Source organism: Amblyomma americanum, chromosome 2 (genome assembly GCF_052857255.1).
Source record: "Amblyomma americanum isolate KBUSLIRL-KWMA chromosome 2, ASM5285725v1, whole genome shotgun sequence".
Taxonomy (NCBI): domain Eukaryota; kingdom Metazoa; phylum Arthropoda; class Arachnida; order Ixodida; family Ixodidae; genus Amblyomma; species Amblyomma americanum.
The window spans coordinates 166,651,631-166,663,324 of record NC_135498.1 but is presented as its reverse complement, the minus strand read 5'-3'; the positions used below and the strand labels follow the sequence as shown (position 1 = coordinate 166,663,324).

Below are 11,694 nucleotides of genomic sequence, written 5' to 3'. Positions count from 1 at the left end.
GCACGGCGAAGTAAGGTCGGTCAAAGCGAGACCCTCTATACTCCAGCTGCGCTTCACCGCCGACGCGTTCGGCGGCTTCGGCGCACTCTGACCGCACTGGCGGGGAGATGCAGCATGTATCATTTCTCGCCGAGTGCGCCAGCCGCCGCCGGCCCGGCCAGACTGATTTGGCTCCGCGGCGAGGTGCGCGTTATATTCAATAGCTGCGGCAGTTGGGCGGAGCTGTTCTTTTCTAGCTCGGCTATTTTAATCCATTCACAGTACATATCTGAAGGTACATGCAAGTTGGCGAGAGAGCCAGATCCAGTGGATTCGTTGGATCTAGCGGAAGCCGTTGAAGCGTCGTGCGCCGGCTTTGGTTTCAAGCCGCCGACTTTAAGCGAGACCGCCCTCGAGCACCCATTTGTTTTTTGTGGCAAAAAATAAATAACTTGGCCCTTGCAACCGTGGGAGACCTCGACGCCGCCTGCTGCGCCGTGCAACCGCGCCGTTCAAGGAATCACAATCGGTTGGCCCCAAAGCCCCGACCAGCCTCCGATGGGCGTAAGGCGCCGACCTTGCCCTGGCCCCTTGCGATTACCCGCACTGGGGTTATGATATCTAGTTTGCAACGGCTGCTCTCGGAGGAAGGGGGAAACCACCCGCCGGCGCCTAAGCTAACCGTGCTCCCTCAAAAGCATCGCACGCTCTGTGGGGCTGAGGTGGCTGAAATGCAGGCCAGAGTTTTTTCGAGGACTACGTCGTCGGGTTCGGGAACGGGATCCATCGTAACGCTGGCAAGACGCCGGTGCAAACGTAAACGAAGCGACGGTGGCGACCCCCCGATAGATGCCTTCAACGTGAGGCGGCGGTAGCTTTCATTTCGGCAGCAGCCAGAAATCACGGAGTCTCCGTTTACGTCACGATTCACGTCACTCTGTTCTGTGTCGTCATAAGAGTTCTCCGTGTCGTCATAAGAGTTCTCGAGTTTGAATCGGAGCGGCGGGAAAAAAATGTTCAACTTCGAATCCAAATTTCTTTGAAGTAAATGCATCTTTCGCTCCCGGACAAGCGTCAACAAAGCCATGAAATGCCGAACTATCTGGTCGAAATTATTCCGGAGCCCTCCACTACGGACCTATTTGTTCCTCTCTTCTTTCACTCCCTCCTTTATCCCTTCCCTTACGGCGCGGTTCAGGTGTCCAACGATATATGAGACAGATACTGCGCCATTTCCTTTCCACCAAACACCAATTATTATTATCAGATATTGCTAACAAAAAAAATTTGTTAGGGTTCTCCTCAGTGTCCCTTTAATATATTTGTCACACGAGCCCCTCATTTCATTTGCCTTGTCTATATATATATATATATATATATATATATATATATATATATATATATATATATATATATATATATATATATATATTGTCACGTCCCGCAACGATCACCTCATTTCGCAGCTACCACAGGTTAGACCTCACGAGTCCCCCTTTCACCTCCACAAGCATGGCTTCGAGCCATCCCATAATGACGCAGCTGGCTGTCAACTTCAACTGCTGCTCACGCGTCTTCGACACGCTTGTCCCTGATACAACAATACAGTGATACAACAATACAGGTAGTACAACGTCGCTGTCTTCTTAACATAGCCAGGACTACCGGTATTATGATGGGGAATCAGACCGCTGGAAATATGCGTTTCGAAATAACACTGCTACAGCTAAATGCCAAGGTACCCTGGGCCCAGTGACAACAGCAGTTGGTGGAAAACCCTTCTTTTAGATGTCCTGACACGTTACGCGGTGGATATTCAGTTCGCGTGATATTACAGACGCTAACTTAATATACACTCCTTCTGTTGACATCTCCTGACATGTTATCCAGTGGATATCTCGTTCAGGCGATATTACGGGCACGTATCCAGCAATTCTGGACAAAAGCTTTTTTGAGCGGGAAACCGTTTATGAGCGCATTTTTTTCGTATAATGTAAGATTTCACTATAACAGTCAATATATCCGCAGATCACCTGATGGCAGTCCTGCATGTTTTTCTATTCATGTTTTTGCTATCGTCAAAAGCGTTCCCCATTGGTTTTCTATGGCAGTCTTAACTGTTCGATGCGATCGCTGGAAACACTTTAAAAGAAAGATTTTGCTACATATCATAAGAATCGACCATTACTTTCAATATTTACATAACAGTGTCTTACAGTTTTCACATTGTCATAATTTTTGGCCGAGAAAGCTTCAATTGTTTACTTGAATCGCGTCTGATTACGTATGCATAATGTTCGCGACAAAGCTGGCAGAGTGGAGTCACGTTTTCCTAATAGTAGATATTTGCAACGTGGTCCGCCCATTTGCATTTCTTGTGTAATCACAAATTCATAATTGAATGAAATAACATTGCTTAACGTGCAAGAGCGACTGGCTCCAAAAGGAGGGTGTCAGATTTCGAGTACAGAATCTCGTGAAAATTATTCATTCTGTGGATGTATGTGCATAATTTTCACGAGATTGTGTACTCGAAATCTGACGCCCTCCTTTTGGAGCTAGTCACTCTTGCACGTTAAGCAATGTTATTTCATTCAATTATGAATTTGTGGTGACACAAGAAAATTATTGATTCTGTGGATGTATGTGCGCCCCGCCGCGGTGGCTCGGTGGTTAGGGCGCTCGACTACTGATCCGGACATCCCGGGTTCGAACCCGACCGCGGCGGCTGCGTCTTTATGGAGGAAAAACGCTAAGGCGCCCGTGCGCTGTGCGATGTCAGTGCACCTTAAAGATCCCCAGGTGGTCGAAATTATTCTGGAGCCCTCCACTACGGCACATCTTCCTTTCTTCTTTTACTCCCTCCTTTATCCCTTCCCTTACGGCGCGGTCCAGGTGTCCAACGATATATGAGAGAGATACTGCGCCATTTCCTTTCCCCAAAAACCAATCATTATTATTATTATGTATGTGCTCAGTATGTTGGTGATGCATTTTGGTTTGCACCTTTTTTCTAGCCTGATCTATGCTTCGCATATGCTTGTTGTTAGACATTCCGCTGCGACAGCCTGTGATACCATGCAGCTTTTACCCGTAAAAAATTCGTCACTGAGCCAAGCAACTACACCATTGTAATAAGGCGCAGTTATTTCTTTCTTCAAGCCTAAATCGCAGAAAATGTAGCCAAGGCTTTGCGAATATATTTCGCTTGGGCCGAGCAAGTCTTTTCTCTTGGGCCCATAAAAATCCCCCAGGGAAATTAACAATTATATGACCAAAAACGAATGTCTCCTTATTAAGGCCTAAAAATAAATTCTCAAGGACTTCCAGCGGACCTTCTTTGGATACAGAAAGTGCAGCCAAATGGTTATGTGAGGGATGCCCGCAAGAGTTTCTCCGCACTTCCTGGGGATACGTCCGCACGTCCTCCGGACGTCAGTGTTGTTACTGGAGGTTGAAGTCATGTAACGAGGGACGCATGCACACTTACAGTTTGAAAAGGAACAGTGCGCGCAGACGAAGGACGAACGAAGCGCACAGCGGCAATCAGTTTGTGCTTCTGTACCTCCCGCACTATTCCTTCTGACGATGGCAAACCAACTTGACCACCTCGCTATCCTCATGCGTACAGGCTAGGAACCGGGGCATCCGACAGGAAAGATATATCCAGTTAAGGCGAAAATGAAACAGGTCTTGCTCGGTCACGTGCTGTGCTGCGCGAAGAAGACGAGCAAACAGCACACAACTGTGTTCGTGTCCAGGGTGTCCGATATGTAAACACGAGGACATTGAGGCCGACATTCATCACTTACTGTGGGACTGCCCAGCTCTCAAGCCTACAAGGATCCGACACCTGATGGTAGCAGGCCTTTCACCAAGCAACCCTGCTTCATACATTGCCTGGACGCAGGGACCGTACCATCGTTCTCTACTGGACTTCATCAAATCAGCTAACCTTTTTCCATTCATTTAATCTCTACTACATCATTCATCACCCCTTCACCCATCATTGATGCCCTGGGGCAATAAATTTCGCTTTAAAAAATTGTGTTTGTGTGCCACAAAGCCTGAGGACATCATCATCATATCAACTGTGTTCGTCTGAGGACAACCACAACCGAATTTCCTTGTTTATGCCACTACACCTTGGCCAATCCCCCCATGTGGGTATGTGCCATGCCTTAAGAGGACGACGACGAAGAAGAAGAAGAAGCATGGTCGCTCTTGGGTGACGGAGCGTTGGTGTCTGCAGGCGCCGGAGGTCCACCCACCGACGGCATGCCACCGCTGTGGAGATGCTGCGTGGCGACGGGTGTGGCGGCAAAGACGACCAATTGGCCGCACCTGCATGGAAGCCGGTTCAGACCACTCCAGGTTTGTCGCCGGGTTCGGAATCTAATGACGAGCCAATGCCAAAACGAATCAGGGGTTCACTATTTCTGTCACTCTTGAGAACCCTGTGCGTTAGCTAAATGACAAGCTTGATAACGACAGAGTACGCAGTTACCCGCTGGCAGATCGATCTAGCTGCACTGTCGGTCTGATCTCAGCAAAGAGAGGCTGTCGCCCTGTTTAGATAGCTGCAGATAGCGTTATTGATTCTAGATCCGCGCGACGGAAACGATATATGTTGCAAGCTGTCTTGCGTGGATCAAAGGTTCCAGCGGTTGATGGTTCATTCCAAGGAATCTGATGAACGAAAGTTTTCGTCATTTTTGTTTTGTTGTGCTGATGCATTCGTGTAAGGTTAGCAGTGCGGATCGAGGCCACGTTACAACCGGGAAAGCAGCGGCAAAAACATGCTTGCATGAGCGCTGGCTTCCAATTGGATTTTACTGGTCCGTGCATGCATACATCAAAAAAGGAATTGACGTTTATTTTTATCTTTTTTTAGGCACGAGATGATTATAGTAATCTGAGCGAAGGCGGCTGACAGCGCACTGTAGAAAGACAGTTGTTTCGTGCATCTGGTTAGTGCGACTTCCCTTCTGGATGAGTAAAATTCAGCTGGAAATCAACCACCAGGAGCGCGCAGTGTTGTTCCTGTGCTGTAATCGGTGGCAGTGCTGTCGCCCTGGTATTCAATTTTCGTAATGCTTTGAAAACTTTCTCAGACCTGCGCGCGCATTCATTCTTTCGTTAACTCAATGCGCCGCGACCTTTTTGGAACCACAAACTTGGCAGAAGCTGCGTTCTGGTGGCCGCCAGCCTTGCATGTCGTCACCTCACTTTTGCATTTCCTCGTCTTTTTTTTTTGGCATTTCCGACGTATTATTCCAGCAGACCTCACACTGAATGGAAGCGGCCAGTTGTGCACTTCCTATTTTCACGCGTGTTCTCATGTAAAGGGAAACAAATGCTCAATTTTATGCTCTTCATGCAGAAGGCGATGTACAATGAATGAATGAATGAATGAATGAATGAATGAATGAATGAATGAATGAATGAATGAATGAATGAATGAACTTCATTTCCGTCATCATGGGGCCTCACGGTCAGGGCGCAGCAATTAGGATGTACAAACCGTCGTCGGTGCTTCTTATTTGAATTTCGCGGGCATGATTGAGCCCGCAAACGCGGCCGCCGAAGTAAACTCACTCGATTGAGGCGCCACCAAGGCGCTTAAAGAGTGAAAGGCCAAGCCTTGCTGAGTCTGACAATTGTTGTTATCTTTGACAAGCCTTGAGAGAAAAAGCCCTTTCGCTGGCACTTTTTTCCTTTTTCACTCTGAAACTTCATCCGTTATCGAGGGTATCTGCGTCTGCCAGCGGCTATCCGAGCAAGTGTCGCGTTTATTTTCGACTTTCTGTTCCCTGTGGGCCGAGGACGCGAGTGTGCGACCAGCGTGGTACCCTTTGCCGTCGCTGGAATCACCTGCCGGCTGAGTGAATTTCGGTGGCTTGCGCGCGTGTGTGCAGCTTGGACGTGGTCTTGTCATGGGCCTGTCGTAGTGAACAGTGCAGGCTGGGTCCGCCGACTCTGCTATGATGGCAGGAGTGTTCGACTTAGAGCTCCACGACGCCGAACATGACAGAAACGACGAGTCGAGCGACGACGCTATCGAAGTGGACGAGCAGGTACGCAATCAGCGGTGGGGCCCCGCGGCTGGCACATGGCACGGCATGGCACCGCATGCCGCCGAGTGCCAGCGGTGCGACCGCGTCTAGCGGTGTATTCGCGCAATCCCGCCGGGCTCCCTTAGCGCGTTCGGCATGCGGCGTGCTCGGAGAAGCGTACCGTATGGCGGCCGAGCGCACGCGGGCGTCCTTGCTCGCTGCTCCACTAGCCCAGTTCGGGCGCATTCCGGCGGCAATTGCTGGGAGGAATTCGCCGCTGCCCGTTCGCCGGGGGGGAGGTATCGGTGGTCTTCCACCGGTGACTGTTACGTCGTCATCGCGTGTTTATTTTGACACGTGCTCGCAGCCGCTGGCGAAAGCCGTGGGTCTTCGGTTTCATCGCGCTCGCTCTCTGAGTGCCGGCGCCGCCGGCGCGCCTTCCCAGGAAGCGTAATTGCGCGAGCCGCAGGTGTTCGGACTTTGGCTCGCGCTGGCTACACCCTCCCCTCTCATCTCTTCCCCTCATAGCGATCAGCCGTTCTACGAACCCCCCCCTCTTTCATGCCCGCCGGGTCCTTGCACACTACGCCACGCCACCGAGTCTGAGCCCACCTCCCACGATCCCGCGTGTGCGGATGCCCCAGTCCGCTGAAAGTGACGCAAAAGAGGCGGAAACGGCGCGGCCTCGCTGCTTCCGAACGTCGCGCCGTTGTCTCATGGGTGCGCGCGTTGTGTCGACGTTGCGCACTGTCTGCGTCATATATGCACGCGGGAGCTGATCTCGCTGATTCAGAAGGTTCGACGACGACGCGCAGTTTCCTGTTTGTTGTGCTTTCGGAATGCGCGGAAGGCCGCGGCAACGGAAAGAAACCGCCGCTCGCCGGGGCAAACAAAAACAAAACGCCTGTTGCGGTTGGCCGGCGTGGAACGCGATGCGCAATACTCTCGAATAAACTTGACCTCGAAATGCAGACTTGCAAAGCGCCGCTAGCCTTTCGCCCTCGCAAGGTCGCCGCGGGGAGGGGCGCAGCGCGGACGCTCGCCGTGACGTACTCGCCGCCGCGGTGCGCGTAGTACAACATCTGTGCGGCTTTCCTCGCCGCGTGGATGGCTGCGTGCGCCGGGGAGCCGCGTTTGAATGATGGCGGAATCGTGCGTTGACAGTTGGGGCTGTTGAGAAGCCGACAGCCTTCGAAAACTGAACTTAATTACATTGAATGTTCTCTTAACTCTCTCTTTTTTTTTTTTTTGCAGAGCCTGTCGGTGGAGCCGAATATAAACTCCATACTAGAGTAAGCATTCTTGACATTTCCTTTTTCTTGTGCCTGTCTTCTTTTTCTGCAGGTACAATTAGTTCAAAAGTGTGGACTGCCTACATTTTTTCGTTGAAACCATGATGCTGGCTTTAAAGGGGCTGCAAAAACTGCTTGAATGGATGCAGTCTATACTTCAGATGGATTCTTTATGTCACACAGATGCTGACTCAAAAAGAATTACAGGAATCGATGCATAGCAACGGAAGTTATTCAATGAAGAAAGTTAAAAATACAAGCAAACAAAATGCTGCCCTCAACTCTGTTTGCGCGGCTCCCCATTTCCATTTCACTCTCGAGCCCCTAATGACACCACAGGGCGGAATCAATCAAAACAGCCTATCTGAGCATGTCGGGCAAGTTAGCACACCATGGTTGCCTAATCGCTGTAAATCGTTCTTGCCAAGGCTGGTAGCGCTCTTTTCATGGTTACAACAACCATGTGAACGCCCAGCTGACCCAGCTGACCCAGCGATCCTCACGTCGACGGTGCAGAAGGGAACACCGATTCCTGACTTATGGATCCGAACTCAAGCATGAGATACTGCGACGGAGTGGCAGCCTGCGCAAGATACTAGATACATTTAGCATAGCACGTACCACTACTGCTTACCACCTACCGTGGCCCGTCGCTAACAACGCGCTGATTGGTTACGGCAAGCAAGGTGCGCGTGCTGTTGATGGGAACATGGCACCTTCTGGCACCGCCGCCTGGTGATCCACAAGCTGATGCGCAGTGCTAAATGTGAAACGAATGGCTTTTTTCTTTGCATCCTACCTTGGGACTGAAATGAACACTTGTAGAGTGGAATCACTCAATCGGATCGATCCCGCAAAGCCGTTCTCAGATACATAGCGAGTAGCCATAAGTGTTGTGTGCTAGGTCGTAGGATGTGTACAAAGAGGCGCAAAGCCCTTCGATGCAAAAAGTAGCCAGAGCCTCTGGTGGTGTATTTTCGTTTTACTTGGTTTAAAGTGCTTTTATCTAAGGCAAACAAGTTGGTTTTCTTGGTGTAATAAAAAAACTCATAAACATGGCAAAACGTATCTCAGTTTATTAACACAATTTGCAGTATATTTACTGTTTGTCCAATCATCAGGCTCCCGTCCAGTGATGTCATATCCACTGCTAAAACCGCCACTGTATGGTGACACCGTCAGTGTCATGAATTGGTTTTTTGCGAGCTAATAAAAATTTTAAAAACCGGAGTACACGCGGTACGACCGATGCTGATAACATCACTATAACTCATCCTATGCAACCAACAGGCAAAACAATGCACTGAAAATGTGTTTCGGGGCCCCTTTAAAATACATCACAGCGGGAAAAACTGTACAGTTGGTATAATCCTATTGACTTATTTCTTAGCGGAAATGAATTCTTTAGCATCTAGCCGTGAACAGGTCAAAACCCTAATATTTTAAGCACGAAACTGCCAGCATGTAAGGCAGAGTCAGACTGCGACTGCCACGAAAGTCGGTGACCTTCTGTAATCTCGGACATTCACAGTGACTTTTGCTGGCACACTATCACTCGTCAAATCGTTGCCCGCATAAACTTGCTTTCTTTTCGTCAGCTGGATTGCTGCCTTGTTGGTGCATTGCCCTCCTATGTATCGGGGCAGAAGATGCAAGCTACCTGTGTAATTGTGCTCGCACATAATATTGGCCATTAGCCAGTGTGCAGTACTGCCATTAGATGATTGAGGTTCGCCCATCATTCTGGGCTTCACAGTTCATTCAGTGGATTTTGAATTGAATACTTCATATCTTGTGGCAGCTTTTGGTAGAGTATATTCTTAAAGGAGTATAGACACCTAACTTCTGGGTGGGTGTTTTTTTTGTCTGCAATGATGCGCAGGGCATTATTATACATGAATTACCACCTGGTATTCTCCTACAACCGCTAAATAATTTATAATCGAATTTCTTTCTCATGCTGTTTTGGTTTCAACAGCCGAATGAGGACTGCGACGTCAACATGTGCTTACAAGTCATGTGAGCCATGAAAAAACTGCAATATAATTGATGCTTCCGCATTCGTTGTCATTCCGGCTCTTGAGGAAAGCTGGCTTCATCACTGCAGTAAATTAAAATGATGAAGCAGCGATTATATGGACATCTTGCCATGCCTCACGTGACACAAAAGCACTCTTTGAGGTCAGAGCTACCGCTCGGCTGTTGAAACCGAAACAGCACGACAGAAACAATTCAATTATAAATTATTTAGCAGTCGTAGGCGAATATTACATGGTGATTTGTGCGCAGTAGTGTCTTCCGCATCATTGTAGAGAAGAAAATATGCCACCAATATTAGGTGTCTTTACTCTTTTAATTATTTCAAAAGAGATCAGTGATTGTTGGAAATGCTCATGCGGCAGCAGTATTGTAAGCAATAAAACGCATAGGTTGTGTTTGAGGCTATAAGTGTGTGAAATTTTAGATAAACTGATTTAAAAAGTGGCTAAATACCTCTGTCACATGGCTACGTCGAACTCCCTTATGATAGGAGGCTCTTTACCCCAAGGAAGATTTGCGTGGCGCACATATGGCAGGCCCGAAATTAAGGGGGTTTAACAGAGTTCATAGGCGAAGGGAGTTAACCAATCTGCCATGAAGTTGAAAGTTGTGATGAATTAGCAGCGAGTAAATGCTGCTAGTGAATGGCACTCGGTAATTTCGAAACTTGACCTTCAGTGAACATAAAAAGATTAGGCAGAGAAACTTATGACTGCTTATGTGTGGGAATGCGAAAGCATTAATGCCCCTGGGTGCACTGACACCCACCCTCACACACCATGCACACACACACGGCCACATATGACACCAACCGGAACAGTGTTGTACGATTAACGGTTGCATCACAGTTTCGATACTAAAGTCCAGGGAGGCACACAATTGAAGGTGCATACAGTAATCCCTCGTTATAACGAAATCGGCGGGACGGCGGAAAAATTCGTTATAAGCGGTAATTTGATATAAGCGACCACCCGAGAAAAGCTAAAGCAGTCGAGCTTTAATTGCGCCACAACTGCGAGGAAGTCAAAATGTAGTGTATTCTGTGAAGCAAAACTTTATTCAGGTGCAAAAAAGGCAGTGAGCTTTGGCTGTTTGAAATTCTTACCAGGCACGTGCAACCCCTGCCCTAATCTGACAAAGCATTGCACGAGGCCGTAGGCGCCGCCCATGCATTCAACCTTCGGGGTATTTCGAATCGCGAAGGCAATGGCCACTTTTATGGAGGTATTTCGGAGTATTTCCAAGGCAGTGGCCTCTTTTGGGGGGGTCACGGAAGACAAGAGTATCGTGCTGGAAAGCGCCTCAAATGCCGTGGCTCGAGACTGAGGTTGTGTTTGTTGTGCTCAAAAAGCGATTAGCCGCTCATTATGGGTATGCAGCGCAATCGGGAAAACTGAACGGTTTTGTAGTAGGGGTTTTGCATGATCACTGGGCAATTTTTTTCCCGAGGTGTGCAGCCGTGAAGTTTTCAGAACGAGAGTTTTCGGTGCACCGTTGTTGACAACACTGTGCTAATTGTACGGTTCAAGTCTCTGACCCTACCATGCATTTAGACCATCTGTCTTGTCAGATAGCGGGATTTGAGCATGACTGGCTCGAGAAAATCGCCGGGGAAACACCATGGTTGCGTTGACCCGATATGTTGACACCCGAAGCACGGCGCCTGACCTACCAACTACTCTGCATATAATTTTAGGATACTGGGCTTTTGGATGGTTCGAACAAAGCAGTTTTATTTCAGTAGCACACGATGTAGGGACTTCAGAAATTTGGCCACAACTTCGTGCTGCCACCCCACATACGTGTTCACGAACGTCGGGTGCGTGTAGATATTGCCACCTGAAAAGAAAAAAAAGAAAAATGCCGTTAACGAAAACAATTGCATCTGCACATCGCACCATGAATGCAAGCGGTGGAACGAACTTTTTACCTAACTGCAAAGTTAGCAAAAATGCAGCGACGACAACAATGTGTATATCGTAAAAAAAGGACGGGGATATAATAAACGCACCCTTACAGATTCACCAACAGAATTACTAAAACATTTGAACTCCTAACCCTGGAGAGCAGAGCAAAATTTGCGAGACTTAAAATTATGTATCTGCTAACACACAACCAACTAAAAGTGCCCGCTACGGAATACATAACGACCACAAAGACTAGATTGACCTGCCACAACCTAACACACAAATTAAGTTTCGGTTCCGTACTGACATATTCATATACTCATTTTTTTCCACGGGCTACATGTTAATGGAACAATCTAAACACAGATCAATCTAACAGCTCATCATTAGATGCGTTTAGTTTATTTTGCCATTTTCTTT

The 11,694-nt window shown here is 48.2% G+C and overlaps 1 protein-coding gene across 3 annotated transcripts in view; it reads left to right on the top strand.

Annotated features, from left to right (window-relative positions):
• The first annotated feature begins 4,262 nt into the window (after window positions 1–4,262).
• Window positions 4,263–11,694, top strand: part of S6k (Ribosomal protein S6 kinase) — a 66,977-nt gene continuing 59,545 nt past the window's right edge. For 2 of the 3 annotated variants that reach the window (XM_077655430.1, XM_077655428.1), the window contains exons 1-2: window positions 5,605–6,056; window positions 7,290–7,327. In XM_077655430.1, the coding sequence (XP_077511556.1) occupies window positions 5,964–6,056; window positions 7,290–7,327 (131 nt within the window). In that variant the 5' untranslated portion in view covers window positions 5,605–5,963. Of the gene's footprint in view, window positions 4,354–5,604; window positions 6,057–7,289; window positions 7,328–11,694 lie in introns of those variants that run through there. The other variant, XM_077655429.1, reaches the window with a different exon arrangement.